Here is a 24900-nt window from a genome sequence, read left to right as displayed (position 1 = left end):
AGTCAGTAAAAGCATAGTCTTGGGTGAGGATGAAAAAAACCAACTTCCTGTTGGGTGTGTTTATGTTAATGAATGAGAACATTTTAAATGTCAAATAATTTCTTAGAAAACTTTCATTGATTCTGTTCACAGACTTTCCATGATGTTTTATGTGTCTTATGTACAAACACTTATCAAAGGTAATGATATCACAGTTGTTTCTAAATCATATTATATTTATTAAATGACTTGCTGTTATCAGTTTTTCAAATGAATGTGCATTAAACTTCAGCATTATGATTAAGAAAATCCATATTAGAAGGCCTCTACATCCTGTAAAGCTTTGCTATAAAACTAAAACATCTAGTTTTTTTAATGAAACATAAAAATAGGCAGTCGTATACTCTTGTGTGAGTCTGATATGAACTCTCTGAGGATAGAGCCAGTATCAGTGCTGTTCATTCTGTGTTCGCCGCACAGGACCTAGAACACAGTAAGCCTGCCCTAAACGTTTAGTCAATTTCTAGCCGTAAATATTTAGTAAATTTATTGGACAACTTTCTGGAAATAAAAATATTTATAGACTTTACCCAGTAACTTTTCTTCTAGGAATTTATGCTAAGGAAATACTCAGAGATGCTCACAGTTTTATGTACAAGGATGTTCATGGTGTTTATAATTGTGAAAAATGAAAACAGTTCTGAAGTCCAGCAATGCTTAAAGTTTTGCATTCACTCTATATGGTTAAATAGACAGTCTTATTAATTTATCCCTTCAGAGGCACATTCTCCAGCACTTGGTAAAACCTATTTTATATAATAAAAGCCTAGATGGCATTGTGTAATGTCACCCACAGTTGAGGGTGACCAGGCCAGCAGGGAAGGGCAGTTGGGGGCAACCAGGCTGGCAGGGGAGCAGTTAGGCGTCAATCAGGCCAGCAGGGGAGCAGTTAGGGGGCGATCAGGCTGGCAGGCAGAAGTGGTTAGGGGCAATCAGGTAGGCAGGCAGGCGAGTGGTTAGGAGCCAGCAGTCCTGGATTGTGAGAGGGAAGACGTCCCAGATTGGAGAGGTTGCAGGCTGGGACACCCCCCCCCCCCGTGCACAAATTTGTGCACCAGGCCTCTAGTTTTATCTTTTAAAGAGACACCTTAAGTAGGATGACTATAAGTCATGCCTTTTAGATTGCTCTGATTTTTAATGATTTACCTAATATATTTATTTCCTTGTATGCTTCTAAGTAGTTTAGAGAGAATCAAAATTTTAAGATCTAAGAAGAAATAAAGTGTATTTTTATGTACTCATAAAGTGGACGTTTAGTAAATAGAGAATATTTTTGTTTTATTCCAGAAAACAGCTCCTTGAAAATGGTGAGGTAAAGCCTTCATTTTCATCTCTGGTAGACTTGTGTATTCGATTCTAACTCAAGGCCAGTTAGTCAAGGTCTAAACCATGCTGCCGGCAACTGTCAGCACTGCTTGAGTGGTTCAGCCGTGGTGGTAAATTTCTGCTGGTCCTTCTCACGTTTTAATCTGCTCTGTTTAATCTGAACGGTAGTAAGGATTGGGAAGCTAGAAGGATGATGTATGACCATGGAGCGTAATTAAATAATTGCCCCCATTCATTTATTCTTTCATTTATTTGAGGATAACAAACATTACCTTTTTGCCTGCTGAGCTAGTTCAGCCATCAGGATGGTTACCTGTGGCTCTATCACTGGAGCCTGGGCTCCTGTCCCACACAGAGGGGACGGTCAGTCAGTCAGTCATCAAGCTTTAGCAGTGTTACAGGTTACAAAAGACTGTATAGCAGGGTTCTTGCCCTCTCAAATGTGTGTAGATTTTCAATGGAAACATGAAAAAGATGAGGAAGCATTTTATATGGTGCTAAATTATTTTATGGCACGTAAAGGGGCTGGATATATGATTTCCCAATAGAACTATGAGTCTTAAAGGAAAGATCAAATTTACCAGAGAGGGCAACTAAATTTGAATTTAGTAGAAATAGCTTACAATGACAACTACTCTTTTTTGAATAGTTACTATGTGCTATGTACTCGTGCTGTTTAATTCTCATAATAATATTCCCATTTTGCAAATAAATTATGTTAATTAGGTGATGCTACCTGTTAAAGAGATAAACACTAACATAACTTAGTAGTAGTTTAATCCTTTGCTCACCGAAAGTTAAAAGCAGGAGTCCTGACTGGCAGGAACTAAGGACCCAGATTCCTTCCATCTGTGCCTCTGCCATTTCCATGTGGCTTCTGGGGTCTATGTGCTTATTGCTCCAACCTGCCAGTGAAGGAGAGAGAGCATGGAAGATGGTGCGGGGTGCAGGGGGACTGGGGGGGTCGTGAGGGCTGGGCCTGGAAAAGGTGCTCATATTGGCTGCAGGTGCAGGGCCACTCCTGACTACCAGACAGGTTGCAGGACACAAGGTAGCTCTGTGCTTGAGTGGAGAAGCAGGGGGTCTCTCCCAAGGAATAGAGACCTAGGGAAATAAGTAACTTGCAACAGCTAGCTGGTCAGAAGGCCTGCACTTGAACCCAAGCAGGCCATTTCCAGGGCTCTCAAAGTCAGTCAGCACTTGCCGCTTCCTGATTTACATATATTCACAATTTCATTCTCACAGCAACCGGTTGAGGTAAGTACTGTTACTATTTCTGTTTCACAGACGAAAGACACTGCGGCGTAGAGAGGTTAGTGGCCAGCTTTGTGGACCCAGGACATGAGCCCAGGGTGTGGAGCAGCTTCCATCGGTAGCCTGTCACTCTGCTGCCCCCTAGTGTGACTGCTTTTATGTGCATGGGCCATGTCACAGTCCTCAAAGTTTTACTGTTCCTGCACAGCCACACTTTGTATTTTATCAGACAGTACTTCACCCACCTCTTTTTAGAGACGCACTGTTCCTCCATGTTCTGCCTTTCCCTCCGCACAGGCCCCTGGTTCTGCCTAAAGAGGGATTTTACACACACACACACACACACATACACACACACACACACACAGGAAAAAGGATTGATTTTGAAATAAATGTTTCACAGTCCAACTTTGGGTCCCATAATTAGGAAAAAATTAAGTTACAAATTTCATTTTTAAATATATTTACTTAAAAAGGGAAAGAAACAGCTCTGGGTGGAGTTTTGCAATTCTGTTTTGAATATAAATTATAAATTTCTGCTTATAAAAATGACATGTTTAAATATTTTGAAAAACACAGAAAAATTATGGTTCAGAAACAAACTCTGTTAACTTTTTAGACATATATTCTTGTAGCTCGTCCCCCCGCCCCCATGCATGAATGTGTATATAGTAGTATGTATGTATGTATACATACACAGGCACGCACACACAGAATCCATATCCTTCTGCATTTACAGAGCTTTGCACTCGGAACACCTTTCCATGCCACTCAGTAGTCCTCCGATAGGTAACCTGTTAGTGGCTGTGTGCCGGTGGGAGTGCAGTGGTTTAGTTACTCATTCCTCTCTTTTGGTCACTTAGGCTGTTTCTGTTTTTGCTGCCGAAAGTTCACTGCAGTGCCCGTCTTTGCAGAAGCGTTTCTGTGCTCTGATTACTCCTGTCAGTTCCATTCCTGGGATGGGACGTTAGGTCGGAGGGGCTGGCTCTCTTCTGGGGATTAAACGCTGCTCAATTTCGGGAAAATGCACCCGTTTACTTCACTGCGTTTCATGGCATCCTCTCTAACACTTAGTATCCACTTATTCTTTGTCAATTTTATAGATAAAAACACCTCATTACCTTTAACATTTAATGTGTTTGACTGTTAGAACATGAATATTGAGTTGCCATTTACTTCTGGTTGCATTAATTCTGTCCAGTTTTCCAGTGCGGAATCGGTGAATATTTTAACGAATATGTCTGTTAGAAAAGTTTTGTTTGACGCCTTTGCTTAGTGGAACTCCATCTTAATCAAAATGGGGTGTCCTACTAATGAATACATCCTTTATAATAATCCTATATAATAAAAGGCTAATATGCAAATTGAACGGCAGAACAACCAGTCGCTATGACGCACACTGACCACCAGGGGGCAGATGCTCAAAGCAGAAGCTGCCCTCTGGTGGTCAGTGTGCTCCCATAGGGGGAGCACCGCTCAGTCAGAAGCTGGACTCATGGTTGACAAATGCAAAGGTGGTGGCAGGAGCCTCTCCTGTGTCAGCAGCAGCACTAAGGATGTCCGACTGATAGCTTAGGCCCGCTCCGCACGGGGAGCCGGCCTAAGCCATCAGTCGGACATCCCCCAAGGGCTCCCAGACTGTGAGAGGGCACAGGCTGGGCTGAGGGACACCCCCCACCCCCGAGTGCACAAATTCTTGCACCAGGCCTCTAGTGTATTTATATATTTATATAATCCCACTGCTTTTAAAGTAACCCAGGCGATGTTTTGCTGTGCTGTTTGTTGCCTTCTGAATGCCATGTGGATTTGTGCAGCGCTGCCCATTTTCCTCTCTCTCCGGCTCCCTTGCTCACCTGGTGCAGGTCCTTGCACAGGCACCACCTTTTCCCTGAGGCCCAGCCTGGTCAACCTACTTGTCTTGCAGCCACTCCCCTGTGGCCTCACCCCCCGTGCGCCCTGTCTCTGTCCCCTGCTCCGTGTTCCCTTCCATCACACTCACCACTTCCTAAAAGGCTGTATAATAGGTTTATTTTTACTTTGTTTCCTGTCTCTCTTTACTAAAACGTAACCTCACAAGGGCAGAAATTGCTCGCTGATGTTTTGTTCACCATCGAATCTGCAACACCCAGAACAGTACCTGGCATATAGTAGGCATTCAGTTCATCTTTGTTGAATAAATGAATGAATATTAATAGACTTCTTGCTAAGTTAAAAGTTCCTTGTCCTAATGAACCATACTAGTTTTAATATACTTTATTAATTTAAAAACCTGTGAAGTGACACTGTCGTGTTTTGGTTTTGTGTTTTTGTAGCTAATTTTCCACACATTGCAGCTGTTGGCATTTACTGCCCTCGCCATTTTAATTATGAGGCTGAAGCTGTTTTTGACTCCTCACATGTGTGTGATGGCTTCCTTGATATGCTCGCGGCGGGTAAGGCATCCATCCTCGTCTGACTGCGTGATGATAACTGTAGCAACTGCGGTGCCGTTACCATGGCTGCGGAGTAACCCAAACCCCCAAAACACTAGTGTTACCTTCAACGTTAGGTCATGCTTCCCTATAGAGTAAGAAAGGCAACTCCAAGTAGCTGTGAAAATTGTTCCTAGACATCAGCTGATATTTCTAAGACACCCGATGAGGCGTGCTCTCCCCTCTGTCAGTGGCCTACCCACAAACATAGCCCTTTGGGTGTAGTTCAGGTCTGCGCAAGAGTTTCTTGGCCCATCAGCACCAGCCCTGGCTGCTCTTCGGACATGAGAGTAACGCAGTGTAATTGCTGTGGTGCTGTGCTGCCTGGTCCAGGGAGTCCCTGGGGAAGGTGTCTGCTACTGTAGCCAAGATACTAGACAAAATAGCTGGAATTTTGAGACCAAGGTGCTTCTAGAAACACCTTATTTAGTTTTGATCATGATCGTCTTGTGAATGTCGGATGCTTTTCCTGAGAGGAATATACGTGTCTGTGCTCACGGGGTCTCCCCTCATCACTCAGGATGTCCGTAAAAAGCAGGCAGACGTTACAGCATGTAGTCCCAGGATACTTCCAAATGGGGATTTGCTGACCTTAACCCCGGGGGGTAAATCGGTGCTGGAAGGATCCGGGGTTCCTTCCTTCATTCTTTAGAGAAGAGAGAAAGTTTCATTTTGTAACTGGACCCAGTAATTCCAAATACTTGCTGTTTTTAACAGTAGGGGGTGGTAGTTCTGTAAGTTATTAGTGTACTTAGTATTACCAAGTGCTAATCCCCCTTGGTTTAAGTAGCCAGGAGAGCATTTATTACCCTACAGCACTCTTCATTTAAGGTGGGAGGAGAGTGGAGGTGGTCAATGGGAAAGAGAAGACATCTGTAATACTGTAATTATACCGATAAATTAAAAATGAAGAATGAATGACAAACGGTTTCTCTCATTTCAGCTCTTTGGCTGGCTTTTTTACAGAGTTCGCTTTGAGAATGTCATCTTTGGCCTCCTCACCGTCATGTCGATCCAAGGCTTTGTCAACCTGCGCAGCCAGTGGAGCATCCTGGGAGAATTTAATAACCTGCCTCAGGAGGAGCTGATCGAGTGGATCAAATCCAGCACCAGAGCAGGTGTGTGGCTGCTCGTTACATACAGAGCAAGTCTTACGCGCACACATGCGAAAATGCGCCCACACATACAGTCTTTCACACCTACACAGACTTTGAGCAGGCTGCTACGGCACTCACTGAAGCATAGCTTTTCAAAAAGTGATTTTGTGCCCTCTTTCAATCCCACTGAGGTAATGGTCAAAAAGAATTTTCATTAACATCAGGAATTAAGGGTTGTTCACTGCTTTGTGCTGTAACTTTTTAAAAGAATGTTTTTAGCCCTAGCTGGTTTGGCTCAGTGGATAGTGTGTCGGCCTGCGGACCGAAGGGTCCCGGGTTCCATTCCAGGCAAGGGCATATGCCTGGGTTGCAGGCTTGATCCCCAGCAGGGGATGTTCAGGAGGCAGCCAATCAATGATTCTCTCTCATTATTGATGTATCTCTCTCTTTCCCTCTCCCTTCCTCTCTGAAATCAATAAAAACGTTAAATAAGTAAGTAAGTAAGTAAATAAATAAATGTTTTTACTGATTTCAGAGATAGGAAGGGAGAGGAGAGAGGGATAGAAATATACATGATGAAAGAGAATCATTGATTATCTGCCTCCTGCATGCCCCACACTGGGGATCGAGCCAGCAACTTGGGCATGTGCCCTGATCAGGAATCGAACTTGACCTCATGATTCATAGGTCATTGCTCAAGCATTGAGCCACACCAGCTGGGCAGACTTCAGTATATTTAAAGAAAAGTATTGTAGCCTTTCCCTGTTACGTTCTTATTTTCTCTGTCATGATGGTCTCTCCTCAGGATTCCAGCTTTTGCTGGACAGACCTACGTAGAGTCTTCCTGGTGTCCCTGGGCCGGGGGCCGGAAGCCCAGGGCCTCTCAGCCTTGGCTGGCACTGCTGCCCGTGGGGGCTGTCCTATGCTTTGCAGAGTGTTTAGCATCAGCCTCTCCCTTTGGGCACCCACAGCCCCTCTCCTGCACAGCGTGCAGGCACGTGTCTCCAGCAGGTGACGCTGTCCCCAGGAAACAAAATCACTCCTGGGAACCTCGGCTCCAACCCGGGAGCTTTTCATTATGAACCTTGCCATAATGCATACACATTTCTACTTCAGTTGGCTTAAATATTTTCAAAGGCATATAAAGAGATTTCAATTCAAAATTATGTTTAGAATGCTTGGTTATATTTGAAAGTAAACATTTAGTTATTTATAGTAGATCTGTTCTTATTGGTGATTTTATTGTGCTGATTAAAAATGATATTTTTCATAATTATACAATGATTTATTATACAGAAATACCTGCAGGTAAGTGTTTGGTCCTTTTGTCTCCAAGAGACGAAACTGGAAGTGAAGTCAGATAATGGGCTTTGGTGAATCCCGAGTTACACAAAAGGTTATACGTTTATACCTGCCATTACTGCAAGTGTATACATTATAAAACCAAATGGAAACCAAGACATCTTGATTATGAACATTTACAGCTGATCCAAGGGGAGAAAGCAAGGCTTTCCTCTGACAGGTCCTCAGAACTACAGTTCACAACCCACAAAAGTTTTTCTAAAAATGAGCCACGATACTTGCCCTGGAGCCTACCAGTTCCTGGCATTTTGACCATTTGCATTCCATAAGCGTCTATAGATGCAAGCAGCAGGCCTTTTTAATTAAATTCAAAATCGTGATAGTTAACTGGTTAAATTGTTGGAGCAAGATATGAAATCCCACAATTCTTTCTACCTTAGCACAGTGCCTGATGCCGCGGGAGCTGTGGTGAGGGGTGAGGAGGGGGCTCTGACACGTCCCCGCTGTGTGGTCTTGGGCAAGTCGCTTAACCTCGCTGTGTCTCAGCTTCCTCGTTTACAGACTGAGAATCACATAGACCCACCGTGTAAAGTTGTGTGAATTAAACCGTGTGATCCCAGTAGCAATGTTTAGCACAGTTCCCGGCACCAGGATGGCACTTAACAAAGTCTGGCTGTTATTACAGTGGACAGTCAGTCGATATTGAATGAAGAGAGAGAATGGGGCCAGTGGTCATTGTTTAAATGTACTTCTTGTTCTTCATTTGGGTTCAAATGTGATAGATGAGTAACTTGTGGTTTTCTTCAAGGCCTGTCATTAAGGAAGGCAATCTTCTTTCTCAGATGCCGTGTTCGCGGGCGCCATGCCTACCATGGCTAGTGTCAAGCTGTCCACGCTGCGCCCTATCGTGAATCACCCGCATTACGAGGACGCGGACTTGAGGTTGGCAGCTGGTGGGATAGTTCAGACACACTTGCAACTTGTGCTGACTCTCAGGACTGGGGAAAAGTGTGTACACGTGCACACACACGCTCTCATCCTCATGTCCAGGCTGGAAATTCAAAAATGTGCACTGACCGTCCAGAGATGACATGTGCCTCTGGACTCCAAAGCAGGCTCAATGGGCCCTGGAAACTGACACAAGCAAAAGCCAGTTTTTACAAAATGAAAAACGTGTCACATCTTTATGACTAGCCTCTCTGTGTGTGCGTGTGCATGTGTGTGTGCGCGCGTTCCAGGAGCTCCTCCAGGAGCTGAGCTGGCCACACTCTTCAGTCCCTGCTCTGGACTCAACCCCTCCGCCTGATTTAAGAAACCCTTCTCTGCCTTACGGGGCCAGTGACGAGCCTTTTTAACAGAGAAAGTACATGGAATTTGCTGTATTACATGCTTTTATGAAAGTTCAGGGTGTTCTTTTGCTAAGTGGTTTTGGGACCTCAAGTTTCCATTGACATCTGAAAATTATGTTTTTCTTAAGTGACTGATTTTCAGAAATCATTTTAGTAATTGTCAGGGCAATCTTTTCCTTTGCATATACTTTTGGCCTATTGTTAAAGGTAAAATTTTAAATTATTTTAAATTTTATGTCTGGCTGTGGAGTTTGGGCATCCCATTTGCTTGAACTCCTAAGCAATATCTTATGTGTAAATGGCAAAGTGTTCAGAATTTCATAAAAACTCCCAGGTAGGGCTAAGCCATGTGTGTACCGGGTTTTGGTGAGCATCCCTGCTTCCCAACCTTCTGTGAAGGTACTTTGTCTGACTGCTACCCTAGGCACCCAATGAATGAATGTTCTGTTCCCTGCCTTCAGCTTCAACTCGTATGCTTTCCAGAGCTGCTATAGATGAAACTGTCCACTGAAATCTATGTTTTCACTCTAGTTAGCCTCTATCGGAATGTATTGCATGAGCCAGAATAATGATTTAATGAATTATACAAAGCAAATTTAATATTCTGAATGACCATCCTCCTCTGTAACTCTAGACCCTAAACTGGTTTATAAACAAGCAGTACATGGAAGATTCAAACGGCTGTACGTTTTAGCATGTGCGGAATAGAAGGAGTGTGGAAACTGCCACCCCCCAAATAATTCTTGCTATTGGGGACCATAAATATGCCCCACCCAATGAGCTTTGAGATTTCAATTTGCTAGCGAAATTTCTTGACTCCATTCTATTACTGTGCATTACAATTTCTTGAACCTGTTTTTAAATTTAAAGGGCCCGGACAAAAATAGTTTATGGCGTATATAGTCGAAAATCTGCAAAAGAAGTGAGGGATAAGTTGTTGCAGTTACATGTGAATTACTACATTCTAGAAGAGGCGTGGTGTGTTGTGAGAACTAAGTGAGTATGATCCTATGACGTGTTTTTAAGCAACAATGGTTTTATTTTATTAAAGTAGTCCTGATTCTTTAAGAATTTTTATCCTAAAATAATTTTAAAATATTTTATTGAAAACTATTTCTTGTAGGAAAACAAATTATCATTTTAGTAGAATTTAATTTCAAAAAATTAGGGTATTTGAGTTTCCTGACTTTTAAATTTTAATGTATTATCTGAAGTGTTTTTTCATAAAGATTTTTCAAGTTTTTATGATAATTTTTATTATTAGATGTGTGAAATAGAGGTTTTAATTTAAGCCGAGGCGATATTAGCATTTGCTACTATAGCCAAATTACATTGGATTTATATGATTATGAGAAAAATTTCACATAGCTTAAAAGGACATAAAAATACTTTGATTAAAATATTTAAATTTATGAATTTTGAATCTCTAAAAATCATAAAATTAAAAATGTTTACTGAATATCTTGAGGCTTTTTTAAGACTCCTTGATCTAAGAAGTGCTTAGTTGTATTAAGCCCAACATTGAACATTTTCATTTCTCCTATGGATAATTGGGAATTAGGCTATAACAGTGTTGAAAAGCTAAGTGCAGAAATTTTAGTAGCTTATTTTTATATACCATTTTAACATCTAGTAAATATATTAGGGAGAAATGGCATCTCGCAAAATAAGCAGGAACATTGTAATGTTCATGTGTGTGCATATCACATTAACTGAAATTTTATAAAACAAAGTAGACTTCAAAACAAGGCTTATCATCACAGAGATAGGTATTTTATAATGACAAAAGGATTAATTTACAAAAAAATCATAATTATAAATGTATATACATCTAAGTAGTGCTTCAAAGAATACAAGGTAAAAATATGCAGAACTAAAAGAAAAAAAACCCACAAATCTTCAATCATAGCTGGAAATGTGAACATTCCATTCTCTACTGAGAAAAGTAGGTAAAAAACCAGCAAGGATATAAAAGATCTGAACAGCAAACAGTATCAGATACCCTGATCTGGTTGGCATATGTAGGCCACAAAAGGGAACAGCTGGAGACCACATGTCCTCTTAAAGGGGCGTGGAGACCACATGTTCTCTTAAAGGGGCGTGGAATGTTCATGGAAAGGGAAGGTATGCTGGGCTGTGAAAGTAGCCTCGGGCTTAAAGGGCATGAAATTGTACAGAGCTGCATTAAAATCAGTAATAAATAGATACCTAGTAAATCTGCACATAATAGAAACTAGGCAATAAATGGGTAGATAACTTATGGGTCAAAGAAAACACAACAAAGGAAATATGAAAAATAATATTTTTTACTTGAATGAAAAGGAGTCTTTTCAAAAATGTTGCTAATCTAACTGGATATTTGTATAGAAGAAAAACTGTACCATGACCCACACTGTACCACACACAAAAATTAACTTGATATAGATTGCAGAACTAAATGTAAAAGCTAAAATTATAAAGATTTCTTAGAACATAGAGCACTAACCATAAAAAAGACGTAAATTGTATACATGAAAATTGAAATCTTTTCCTCAAAAGAAAATGAAAATGCAAGTCACAGACTGGAAGAAAACAGTTGCAATATATATACCTGATGAAGGACTTACAGATAAACTTTATATGAAGAATTTTTACAAATTAATGATAGCTAGAATCTGAAAATCCTGAGCAGAGATAGCTGCTGTGCACGACTGGGGACCCAGGCAAGTTAATTGACGACAGATTGACAGTCATCACAAGAACAAAACAGAGTCCAGAATCATGACCATTTATAATCTCCAGTGTCCAGTTTCCAACCCAAAATTTATCAGACCAGAAAAAAAAAATGGACAGTGTGACCGATACTAAGGAAAAAGGTTGGTAGAAATGGATTTAAATAGGCCCAGATGTTGGTTTTTGCAGTCAAAACCTGCAAAACCACTATTATAGTCAAGAAACTAAGGAAAATATTCTTTAGTGAGAAATATTACTTCATTCATTTCACTCAGAGAGCCACCAAAATGGGAAAGGGTTGAGGGGAACAAACCTGGCATCAGAGCTTCCCTTTCCTACCTTGTGTTACATGTTTTCATACCGTAAGCTCAAGAACATGAGTTTCATCAGGAACTATATTAACTTTTTAAAAATGTCTCATTCCACTACTAACGGGCCTTATGTTTGGTTGGTTATATCATTTAGAAAATATATTGATTTATATTTATTTTGAAAATGAATTTTTAAATACAGAGTTCTGAACGTATATGGATCCTTTATTAGATTCAGTAACATATTAAGTGGAACATGAAAATGCAACATATGTTTATCTCTATTGAACTTATGCTTTTTGAAATGGTGCCTTAAAATCTTTAGTTTATTGAAAAATTAGTCTCTCCACATGTGGGAGCTGCGCCGTGATGTCTCTGCTTCCTCTGGGTGTGAATGCCGTGCTAACGTGGCGTGCTGTGCCCTGTCTCCAGGCCTGGCTGCAGCATGCTTGAGATTTGGGATTTGGAAGACCCTTCCAATGCAGCGAACCCTCCCCTGTGCAGCACCTTGCTCCAGGACGCCCGGCCCTACTTCACCGTGGTGTTCCAGAACAGCATGTACCGGGTGCTGAAGGTGGCCTGAGGCGGCGGCCGCCCGTGACACCGTGGCCCAGAGAAGTGCATCGAACACAGTCACTTTGGCTTATTTACATGAATAAGATCACAATCTTTAATAAGGGACCCTCAAGAAGAAGACAGTAAAATGATCTAGGGTTTCTGATTATTAAAGGGCAAATTATTTCATTGTTTCCCATTGAATGTCAGCCTTGTTAAGCTTGTCATCTCAATAATTTATTTCATACCATGTGGACAGATGGTCATCTTAACATTTTTAAAAAATGTATGTGGACAATTATTTAATAAATCAAAGATAGGTATGTCATTTTGAATCCAATGAGGTGACTTGCTTCCGATTTTCTCTGGTACCAGGACATACTGGTGTCCAGACTCTCAAAACCACTTGGATCGACGGAAGCTGTTCCTGAAGTGATGCTTCAGGTCCTGATAGCACGACTTCTGACCTCTGGGAGGACATTGCTTATAAGCAGGCCACTATTCAGGGTGTTTTCCGGCTTTTACTAGGCTTCAGGAAAGGTCTTTATCACGTTTAATAACTTTCTATCATTTCAAGTTAAGTATTTTTAAAGAACAGCTTACTTTGTAATGTTTTGAACTTCTCGAATTTCTTTATCCAACCAGATAAGTATTTTTTCACTGATTAGTTGTCAGCCTAAGTTCAACAAGTTGTCAATCTGTCTTTAGAATCCAGTGGTTTTTCTTTTAATATCCAGATAAAAATTGCTATCATACATGACATGATTTTTTGGGTTAAACATAATCGGCAAGGAAAATCCAGTTACGTTTATCAAATGAGATTTTAAGATTCCAGATCTTGAATGAGGCAAAGGCATTTCACCTTGTAGGGCATAGTTCATCGGACATAATCTTTCTTTCTGGTCACCCTCTTTTGTAATAACATATTTTAAGCCCTCATTTATTTTTGGTTTGCAATGAGAAAGGTGATGTTTTATAAATTCTCTCCCTAAAATAAAACCTACCCAACAATAATGCTTTGAAAAGGGGTAGTTATCTTGAAGATATTGATGCTACATGCAAACATAGACACACCTTGCTGTATATTAATATGCCACATCTAGAGTATTTTTAGTGTACATCTATTTTAAATTAACATCTTGGAATTTTTGTAATTCCCTTATGTTCCTGGTCCTCTATATTTGAGGTAACAAAATGACTTCCATAGATTAGCTCACATATAGTAGGTAGGAGATTATATACAAGAAAGCCAATAAAATTATTTTTCAACTTTTATAGTTGTAAATATTTTAATAGAGGATATAAAGCAGCTAGGAAAGTATGCCGTATTTTATTTTAGCTCCTTCAAATTTGTTTTGGTGTGTGAGGCAAAGAAGAAAAGAGACACCTAACATTCATGGGATTAATGTAACACATCGGATGGTGTTTTTAAAGGAAACATTTTTTAAAGTTGGCAGAATTCAACAACAAAGAAATGGAACAAGTTGTACTAACTCATGAAATGTCCCATGTAGATATAATGTGTTAATGTAGATTTATGTTATTTTCATGTGCTATGTATGTTTAAAAATTAAAAGAAACCTTGAAGATTCTCTGTGTGTTTTCTCTTTTCCCTCATCCTTTACCAAGTGTATGTCCTGAAATTGAAATAGTTTTCGAAGGTAGAAACCACAGGTTCCTGGATTTATTAACCATGTGTACATTAGGCAATGATACTTCTTAGCCATTTTAAAACAGTTCTGCCTAATCTCACAAGGCAGTGTGTGTGATGGCAATAGTATGGGCTTTGTAACCAGGTGGGTCCAAGTTTGAATCCTGACATTTCCTTTACTAGGTGTGTTACCATCCATTCAAAAGGTATTAATTGAGTGCTTGCTGTATGCCAGGCGCTGTGCTAAGCTAGGTCATGTTTCTTAACTTTGGCAGCTGTTTTGTTTTTGTTCGTTTTTTTACCTGTAAATCAGAACTCACAGGACCTACTTGGGTCATTATGAGGATGAGTAAGAGTGTGTGAAAGGACTCCACAAATGTTATATCCCTGTGCTCGCTCTCCCCACTCACTGAATAGCCGGTTCAGGAATGTCAAGTTACATGGTGGATTATCTCTGAATTCCAAACAGCCCTGCCTTTATCCTGTGTCAGTAAGCAGGAATACTGGACGATAACCCCCATATGATAAGAATCCTGTTTTTGCAACCAAGCACATCTGTGTATTTGATAGTTTTTGTCTATCAAACACCCAGGTTCTATAATAAATAGGAAAAATACAAATGAAATGTGTTCTTATTTTTTTTAAAAGGTGACCATTTTCACTGCTCACAGTAGCTGTTGCTAGGAGAGTGCCGGTGTGGCCATGAGAGGCTCGGCCTCCCTCGCAGGTCCAGACCCTCCCAGAAGGGAGGAAAGTCCTTTGAGAACGGCGGAGTCCAGACACGCAACCCGTGAAGGTATTGTGTGTACACACTGTGCGTGGCCATAGAATTACTCTCGCCAAGCCCAGCTATTTTAAATGAACAGTTGACTTTGTCAGCCTCTCTTCACAATGTTGTAAAAAGCAAAACTATCTTAAGCTAAAATATAGTTGTTTATTCCCATACTTAGTGAAAGGATGTGCTGTCTTATAAAAAAAATTCTTTTAAAATAAATAGAAGGAAATACACACTAAAAACCATTAGGGGGGCCCAACCGGCATGGCTCAGTGGTTGAGTGTCAACCTATGAACCAGGAGGCCATGGTTCCATTCCCGGTCAGGTCACATGCCTGGGTTGCAGGCTTGATCCCCAGTGTGTGGCGTGCAAGAGGCAGCTGATCAATGATTCTCTCTCATCATAGATGTTGCGCTCTCTCTTCTCCCTTCCTCTCTGAAATCAATAAAAATGATATTTAAAAATAAAAACCGTTAGTAGGCAAAATATTTATTTCTTTAGACTTAGCGCCATCTGCTGGCTATGTAATGTAACATTTGTCATGAAATAGGTACAGAAAAGTGTGGAGGGTCTAGTTTGCATGTTTTAAGAGAAAATGGGAGACATCCAGAGAGAAACAGAGAACTCAAGGACGTGAACTACACCTCTTTTGTGTTGTGATGATCTCTGTAGGCAGTGATGGGACAGTAATTCCTGGTTCTCCTCTCCTTTGCCCACCACATCTCTACTATTTCTTCTACGTCTCCTTCCTCTGGTGCCTCAGGAGGTTCTCACTGGGGTCCCCACCTCCTGTCCAGGATGGTTGACACTCCCAATCTCTCACATCAGCAACAAGGAGCTGCTTGAAATCGCCACCATCCCTCTTTCCTGCCTGTGCTCACACTGTCCCCTCAGCCTGTTAAAGTCTTACCTGTTCTCCTCACACTTCCTCTTCCTGCTCATACCTTTATCTCGGGGCTCAGATGCCTCCTTCTCCAGGAAGCCTGCCTGACCCATCCCCTTTGTGGTCTGCTAGTGTCACTCCCCTTGCCATGTTGTTAGATGATGTAAAAACCACCTCTGTAGCTTTGGGAATCTCTTACTGAGATATGAGCTACTTAAACATAGGGTTTACGTCATGTTTATTTCTGTGCTCCACTTAGCACAGTACCTGGAACAGAGTAGATGCTCAGTAAATGTTGCATGAAGGAATAATATGGGAAATAACTGGTCCAAATATAGGAAAAATTAAAGATAGGGTGGTTGGTGATTCCACTGGGTAACTTTTGCTGTTGGCTGTTTCTACTATATACCTAACTTATTCCCCCAAATGGATCAACACATCTTTTAGGTCTCAAACTCTGTGTAGGGTGTTCTGGGGACCAAATACAAAATATTAGTATGTGGATGAAGAGTGGGTTTGAATCTCTGCTCTACCACTTACCAGCTGGGCAATTTAACATTTAAACATTTTCTCCTATGCAAAATGGAGATATAAAAGATACACAGGGGTGGAGGCAAAAGTAGGTTTATAGTTGTAATACTAATAATGCTATAGTAAATTAATAATGCAAGAATATTTTGTGTACTCACACCACAAACCTACTTTTGCCCACCCCTGCAACCCGCTGTTAAAGGGAAAAACCACAGCCCCAAATGGCATCATTTGTGCTTGAGTCATTCATATCATGCCTTGGGTTAATCACTGACCTAATTGTTTCATCCTCTCCCAGAAATAGAATCTTATTGAGACTGGAATTTTCTGGTCAACACCAGTAAGGCAATCTGTCATATAGACCCTCTCCATGCCCTATGGAAAGAAGAGGGGGTCTGCATAGAAACCCCCCCCAAAGCTCCTGTGGTCTAAAAAACAATCCTTTCTGTTCTTTAGTGAATAGCTCCCCTGCCCCATCCCTCTCCCTATAAAACCCTTCCATTTTGCACAACCCCGCTGAGCGCCCTTCTAGTTGCTGCTCCAGTCATGAATCGCTTCATAAAGCCCATTTAGATCTTTAAATCTACTCGGTTGAACTCTGTCCTTTAACAGCTCAAAATGGTCTTTTAAAGGGAAAAATGAAGTAACGCATGTAACACACATGAAACAGGAGTGCCCGGAGGCTGCCGTTTGTTCTTTTTGTTGTGGTTCTTGCTAAAGACGGGTCAGCTCTGAGCTGGTGCGACTGGGTGGGGTCCTGTTCTCCACTCAGCAGCCTGTTTATTCTCTAGGGACCGCCGGCGCCTTCTAGAGTCTGTTACCAATAGTTGGCTGTGCCCACTGGGGAAGCGTCACTATTGTGCTATTTCTCTGATGAGGAATATCTTTAATTTTAAGAAGCCATTATGCTGCGGACAGAACATGCACACAGCCTAAATATATGCCTGCAGCTCATCCTGCAGAATTGCTGGTGCTGGAGTGTGGTGATATCCCACGGCGCTAAGTTTTATAACTTTGTATTTACTCAGGTGGACTTTCCCTCCAGGTACAAAATAAGAACCCCAAGCACCCAGACCTCCACAGTGTGGCTTCTGACCACCATCTCGCCAGTGAACAGAGCAAAGTGAGAAGGAGAAGTCACTCCTTATCGTGCCAAACTGCCTGGGTGGACGCCCTTCACAAGGGGAGGGGGTAGAACGGGAGATCCAGGAAGGAAGGGACCCAGGAGACGGCCTTTTATATTTGGCGTCGGGTGGTGAGGGAGGCAAAGGACGAGGAGAGCTGGCTGAGAATTGAGACCCTGGGAAAATGAGGTAGGTGTCCTGCAGGTAAAGACCTTGGCGTCCAGAGGTTCATCCCAAGGACTGTCACAGACGTTGCTGCCCAAGCAGTCACCCAGCTCTCCTTGCCCCAAACCTTGTCCAGGTTGGTGTAGGCCTGGGGTGCAGGGCAGGGCTGACCCAGGGGCGGGGGAAGCGGCCTTCACCGGACACCAGTAGAGAGGGGCAGGGAAGCAGGCCAACAGGGTGTTTTGTAAGCTCAGGAGCTCCGCCCACAGCAGCACCCTGCTCTTCCTATTCCCATGATCAGCAGCAAATTCCCGGGAGCTAAAGGCCTCCTGGAGGCTCCCGACTGACCGCCCCGCAGCAGGCTCACTGGCAACCTTGAGAAGATTGGGCTTCCTCTTGGGGTAAGTTCAGACTTCTTCCGTGCAGACCACCAAGGGGCCCTGCCACATGGCTCGTGCCCGGGGTGTGCATTAAGTCTAGGGGGCGGGCCTTTGAAGCACTCCCCATTGACCTGTTCACTGGGATTAAAAACTCTCTGCAGAGAATCAGATTCCCCTCAGAGGACATTCTGTGACAGAGTGGGTGCTAGAGTGAACTTCTGGGGAGCCCCGAGGGGGTGGCACTGTCCCCAGCCATAGATGCACGGAGCCTTCAGCCACACCAGGTGGGCCCTCGATCTGGAACATGTAGGTGAATGACTGAGATGACATCTTGCTGAAACCTCTCGGATGCCAAGTTCCCCAAGTATCTATAATAATCTTCTATAATAATAAAAGCATAATATGCTAATTAGGCTGGACATCCTTCCGGACGAAGCCGGGGCTGCAAGAGAAGCCGGGGTCCCAGGTACCAGAGAGAAGCCGGTGCTGGCAGCCTGGGGGAAGGAAGGCCTACTCTTGCACGAATTTCATGCATCGGGCCTCTAGTGTAAAATAAAAGCCTTGGAAAATAGCATGAAATGACCTTGATCGCACTCATACGCCAGAACATTTTAAGTGATTTTTTTTTTAAACTAAAATACTCGTTTAAGGCTATTGTGGGAGCAGTGATGTCATGAAGGTGGCAGGCCACACGTGTGGTTGTTAATTCGGTCTGAGAGACAGGAAGTCAGAAAACCTGGAAGGATGTCCTTCTGCAGGAGTGAAGATGAGCGGCTTGTCCCTGGGAAAAATGCTATTTCCCGCAGCCAAGGGAAAGTGAGGTCGGAACTGCCACTCTCAGTCTGGGTGACTCAGATTCCCCATTTCGATCTATTCATGGGGATTAATAGCTTTTGGTTGAAACGAAAGACATCCGGCCGCCCCAGGTTTAGTTTCCTGTCTCAGAAGCGGAGAAGATTCGGGGGGATCATGACAGACAGCTCCAGGACGCCCACGTTGCCAAAGGGTTGACCCTTATCTTGGGGCCCAGAGACCTGGGATGGCCGGATAGCACGCAGAAAGGAGTGATGTGTTCTTATCACCAGGTTTGTTTAACAAGCCAAGAAAAATGCCCTCACTCGTGCCAAGAATATGAAAGTCAAGTTTAAGGCAACGTCAGACAATTGAAAAAAAGAGTGGCCACAGTCCTGCTTTGTGCCCGGAAGAGGAAGGCGCTCAGAGCGCAGAGATAAATCCTCCGCCTTCAAGGAGGAAGCAGACCTCCAAGCCAGCGGTGACAGGAAGCATCACAGGTAATGGTGGCAGGAGCAGTGAGGTAGTTTCCAGAACACGAACACTGCGTCGTTATGCAAAGGAGACACAGGCGGACTCACAGGCCACGCCCCTGACAAGCTCTGGGTACCTCTCCCAGAGAAAACACAAGTCACCTTAAACTCAGCGGTTCTCAACCTGTGGGTCGCGACCCCTTTGGCGGTCGAACGACCCTTTCACAGGGGTTGCCTAAGACCATCTTGCATATCAGATATTTACATGACGATTCATAACAGTAGCAACATGACAGCTATGAAGTAGCAACGAAAATAATTTTATGGTTGGGTCACAACATGAGGAACTGTATTTAAAGGGCCAGAAGGTTGAGAACCACTGCATTAACTTCGCATGTATCCACCTGGTGGAGAAGCCCTGGAAAGACAAGGCAAGAATAACAATGACCAGTGAACCCTCCCTCCTTCCTCCTTGACTGAGTGGGAATGCCTCGATCTTCTGCAGTAAATGCCGTGGCTTCTGGGGCCATTGTCCTATAGTCTGGGCAGGTGCAGGGCGCCCCGAAGCTCACCCGTGACTCCAGGCACAGCTGCAACCTGTGCCACGGTGCCTCTTCCACCAGCTACTGCCCTAGCCCCCCTCTCAGGAGAGGCCCTGGTCTGGGAACGTTGGGTGTAAGTCTGATGCTCCTTCCAGCTCCCTCTTCCAGGTCTCTTGGCTCTTGGCTCTCTTCCCAGGCTGTTTCTTCCCACAGCAATGGAGTTGCACCTGCCCTGGGTGGCGATGGGCTGGCTGGTGACGCAAGGCATTTGTTACTAACAATAGCGTTCCAAAGTCTGCAAACGACTTACTTTTCAAGGCATAAGTGAAACAGAACCCCAGTTACTCCCCCTGCCCTGTGGAAGCCTTCGATTGTCGGATGGGCTTTTAGGGCCTTTATTTTCAAGGAAGCAATTTTGAGCGCTTATTTAAGAGAAACTGGGACTCACGGTATCTTTTATGAATGAAACTTCCACCTCTCGAGACAGTGCTGAGTCAAGGGTGAGGCGAGTGGCCCCGTCGGGGTTCATTTCCCAGCATCCCCTCTAACTAGCTGCCTGACCTAGAGTGAGTCCCTCAGCTTCTCTGTGTTTTCCACCCTGTAGATCAGGGAAATTAAAGTTCCCACCCGAAGGGTGAAATAATGTGCATGAAACACAAACCGATGCCTGCGACCGGTAAAGGCGAGTTTTATAGCAGCTTTGGTCAGTGTGAGGCGTCCCTTTCCCAAGGTTTCCCTTGAAGAGTTGCCTGTCGTCATTTTGTCTTTGGGTGTGAAGAACACACATGTGTATCGTTCCTGTGATGAGTCACGCCTGCACATGAATACATGCAGCGCCTCCGCCTGGATTTCTCTTGTTGATCCTTACACCTCCACGGGCCTCTTCCTTGGCGGGCTCCGGAAACGTGTCTCGGGCTTGGGTAGCTCCAGAAGAATGGGATTTGGCACAAGGAGCTTTTCTCTCTATTTCATGACTCTCGTCACACCTGCACCTTAATTCATTCCCCCCGCCCCACCCCGCCCCATAGCCATTACTTTCTCGCTCTTCCTCTTTCTGGCCAGCCCATGAAGAAAGGCCAGGGGAGACTCCTGCTCTGGTTTCCAAGCTGTAGCAAAGCTGGGTGGACCAAGGGAAGGGGCAGGAGACTAAGTGGCAAGTGCTGGCATTTCAGGTTGAAGTTCCAAATGGTTTCCAGCCGGTGCTGTGCCCTCTGTGCCCTGGGGTGAAGTTGGCATCTGCGGCCTGAGCTGAGTGTTGGAGAGACGCAAGGAGGGCCTCGCACGGAGACTAGTGCCGGCCACGGTCTGCTCGGATGCATGAAGGCCACGCCTGCGTTTTGGTCAGGCCAACACCCTGCATTCCTCGTTACCATTGTTTTCTTTTTACTGGACAGATACTATGTAAAGAAAAATTAATAATATGTGTTAATAATCTATCATCTAACCAAGGAATGCGAATAGAGAGGATTTTCATCTTTTCCTGAAGGTGTGGGTCTCAGCCTCACCATCTGGCAGTCACCTGGGGAGTTTCTCAAAGGCATGCACGCCCTTCCCGTCTGATCCCATGGGTCCCAGTGAGGTCTAAGCATCGGTGTTTTTGAAAGGCTCCCAGGTGATGTTAACGCGGCCAGAACCCCCGGGTGAGACCTGGAAGGCCTGTGGGTCTGCATTGAGCAGCTGTGTGTGTCCCCTCACCTCCTCCCCACACCTCAGGTTCTGAGGAAAGAGTCAGTGGCACCAAAGACGCTATGTAATCTATATCTGTGTAACCTCTTCCTGAAAGGTTTATAAACGGAACTTGGCCTCCTGTTACCCGCCTCACTTTCTTGGCAGTATTTTTAGGACCTGTTTCTAAGATCCTTCTTAAACCACTAAAAGAGAATTATTATGGACATTCACTACTACTCCTCCAAAACACCACTCCAAAGAGAAGGATGAAGCATGGTTCTGGCGAAAATACATACTCACTGCTCTTTCCATTCGCCCTACAGGCCAAATTGGTTTGTCTCTCCTTCACATCAATGCAGATTATTAAATATTAGTAATAGGGGGATTGGAGAATTGTCTTCAAAAATGCAAAATGGAAGCAAAAGAAAGGATGTTAGTGTACTGAGGAATGTGCTCCCCAAACACTCAGAGCTGCCTCATTTGGAGTCAATGAGTCTTAAACCACCACCCAGGCCAGATTTTGCAAAGTGTGGTCAGGAAGCTCTGGCTAGAAATGCAGGCGACCGTGGCCTCACCCTACTCCTCCCTCTCTAGGGGCAGGGGCCAATAATCTGCATTTTAAGCAAGCTTCTTAGGTATTTTGCATGACTTGAATTTTTTAAAATATATTCTTATTGATGTCAGAGAGGAATGGAGATGGAGAAAGAGAGAGAAAATCAGTGATGAGAGGGAATCATTGATCGGCTGCCTCCTGCATGCCCCACACTGGGGATCGAGCCTGTAACCCGGGCATGTGCCCTGACTGGGAATTGAACTGTGACTTCCTGGTTCACAGGTGGATGCTCAATCACTGAGCCATGCTGGCTGGGCTTGACTTGAATTTTTAAAGGTGTAGAGCCATCTTTAAAATAAGCTCATCCATGGGATCCTGGAGGAAAAACCGGTGAGGGTAGAGTTCCTCCGTGATGAGGCAGGTCAGGGGGTCAGCAGGCGGCCTGTGCTGGATGTTCAGGGGCACTTCCCTGCGGTTCTGCGCGCAGCTGCTTGAGCGACCCAAACCTCAGCGTCCTCTCTGCCTCCCCTTTTCCCCTGAGTAGTGGCCCAGGAACCAGTCATATGAACCCTACATCTAATCTGACCAGCAACAAAGGTTTGTTCCAAATGACCCGGTCTTTGCAATCCATCCGTGTATTTCTCAAGCTTACAGTTGTCGTTTCTTCCCTCCCTCATTCGGAAAAGATTTAAGATATTCATAGGAACCCCTACTATGTGCCAGGCACACAGGGGTTTCGGAAATTTTCTTTCTGTCTGGAATGCCTTTTTCAGGTTTCCTTTGTTCGAACAAAACCTGTTGTTCTCACAGGGTCTAGACCGAGTTTCCTCTCTTCCCTGGGAACTCCTCAGTCGTGGCGTCCATAGTCCTGTATCTTTGGAGCCGTCTCTGTGCTTCTGCCCCGAGTCATGTCTTTTCCTACATGACTATATTGTGTTCCAGCTTACCCCGCCCCTCTAACTCCACGGTAAGCCCCTTGGGGACGGGGACTTGGTATATGAATGTTAATGTTGCTGATATCTCCTAGGGTCCAAAGGACATAGCGAGCCTCAATGACAGGAATTGCATTTTAGAGATTCAGGCCCCTTTGCAATGATGAGAAAGGGAGAGAATCATTGATGGGCTGCCTCCTGCATACCCCCTACTGGGGATGGAGCCTGCAACCCAGACATGTGCCCTGACCGGGGATCGAACTCTGACCTCCTGGTTCATAGGTCAAGGCTTAACCACTGAGCCACACCGACAGGGTGATAAAGTGGTTCTTGACATGAACTCTAACCAGACCTGACCATGAACTCTAACCAGACCTGACCATGAACTCTAACCAGACCTGACCATGAACTCTGAGTTGCTCAGGAATGCTCACTGGAGTGTGAACAGTTTAAACGACAGGTCAGCGAGGAGGAAGACAGTAGATGCATGTGAAAAGCAATAGAGTAGCAATTTACATGTGTCCTCCCCAGAAACCAAAGGCGTCTTACAACACAGTGCCCGGGTAAGCCTGGCGATCTGCTGAGTGCTGGGTGTCGCACAGATAAGCTTTGCTGCACCCACTTTCTGTCACTGTGAAGCGTGCTGGGGGTGTGCCGTTCTTCTTTTAGCAGGAACAACCATGGCCAGAAGCTAAAACTTGACCCTGAGGTACTTCTCCAATAAAGAGATCCAGTGACCCAGTCCCAGGAAGTGAGAAATGGATGCCACAGTCAGGGTTCTCCTTTGGCCGTCACGGTGTTGAAATCTGGGAGTTTTATTGGGTCTTTAAATTCCAATGTGTAGCTCAGCTGGTGTGGCTCAGTGGTTGAGCGTCGACCTATGAACCAGGAGGTCCTGGTTCAGTTCCCAGTCAGGGCACATGCCCGGGGTGCAGGCTCAATCCCCAGTGTGTGGTGTGCAGGAGGCATCAGGTCAATGATTCTCTCTCTCATTGATATTTCTCTCTCTCTCCTTCTCCCTTCCTCTCTGAAATCAAGAAAAATATATATTAAAAAAAAAATCCAATGTGCAGAAGAAGGAAGTTGGCTCCCAGCATAGTCTTCTCTTGGCCTCATTTGATGTTTCCTTGCCCATTTAACAATATTCTTTCCTGTGGTCTCTATATCGTTTGGGAATTTACTTGTTTGCTTCTCTTACTTTACGCTCTTCCTCTTTGTTTTATGCTCATTTCCTCCTTTTAATCTCCTCTCTCTCCAGCCCCAAAGTTTTATTTTTCAATTAATTTATTTTTCAAATGCCCAAAGTGGAGCATTTAGTGAGAAAAGGATTGGGTTTGCACATGAGGGACCAGACCAGGGCTGCTTCTTGAGTGGCGGCTCTGGTGGGTCCCGGTGCTTGGAACCCGTCTGCCTGGGCCCAGTATTTCTACAGTCGCAGGAGGAAATGCCTGCTCGGTGTGCCTGGAGCTCTTGCAAAGGAAAGCTTGATGAAGGTGGTCAGTCATTGCGACGCTCAATCTGTATTCGTGGCAACCTGGAATCAGTTCCTAGGATCAGCCACGCACGGTCCCCAGCACAGTGCTTAAATCAGCCTTCAGTTTCCATGTCTCTTTCCTCGCATCCGCCACTGTGTGGCAGGCACTGGCCGGAGGATACAGCTATGAATAAACGGCATGGCTGCTCTGGTAGAGCTCAGTGTCAAAGACAAGATGAGATCTGACATGTGACCTTCCACGAGTGTTCCAGTTTCTACCCCACCAGGACCCTCCCTGTGTGTGGAACATCCTCTTTTTTGGGGGGTGGGGGTGGGAGTGGGAGTGGGGGGGAAGGGCAAGAGGAGCTGCTTACTCTTTTGTCCAGGCTTAATGACCCCTGGCAGCCTCAGGCTCTGGGAGGGCCAAGGAACTACCATCTTCCTTATACACCATCCACTGTTTTGAACATTAATTGAAAAATTACTTCCATGGAAGTAATTCTTAGGTTATATACATTGTCATGTTTATTTTTTAAAAAAA

General features: G+C 44.1%; 1 protein-coding gene across 1 annotated transcript in view; it reads left to right on the top strand.

The window, feature by feature from the left end:
- The window catches only part of DPY19L2 (dpy-19 like 2), a gene marked incomplete at its 5' end in the record, with an annotated part of 43946 nt that extends 29938 nt beyond the window's left edge, over nt 1–14008 (top strand). The window contains 7 exons of the mRNA XM_081102006.1: nt 133–179; nt 1327–1351; nt 4932–5051; nt 6034–6208; nt 8332–8431; nt 9709–9834; nt 12294–14008. Of these exons, the coding sequence (XP_080958132.1) occupies nt 133–179; nt 1327–1351; nt 4932–5051; nt 6034–6208; nt 8332–8431; nt 9709–9834; nt 12294–12444 (744 nt within the window). The 3' untranslated portion in view covers nt 12445–14008. The remainder of the gene's footprint in view (nt 1–132; nt 180–1326; nt 1352–4931; nt 5052–6033; nt 6209–8331; nt 8432–9708; nt 9835–12293) is intronic.
- Nucleotides 14009–24900: the final 10892 nt, after the last annotated feature.

Source organism: Myotis nattereri (genome assembly GCF_964212035.1).
Source record: "Myotis nattereri genome assembly, chromosome: 11".
Classification (NCBI taxonomy): domain Eukaryota; kingdom Metazoa; phylum Chordata; class Mammalia; order Chiroptera; family Vespertilionidae; genus Myotis; species Myotis nattereri.
Note: the sequence above shows the minus strand (reverse complement) of the source record. Positions and strands in the feature narration are given on the sequence as shown.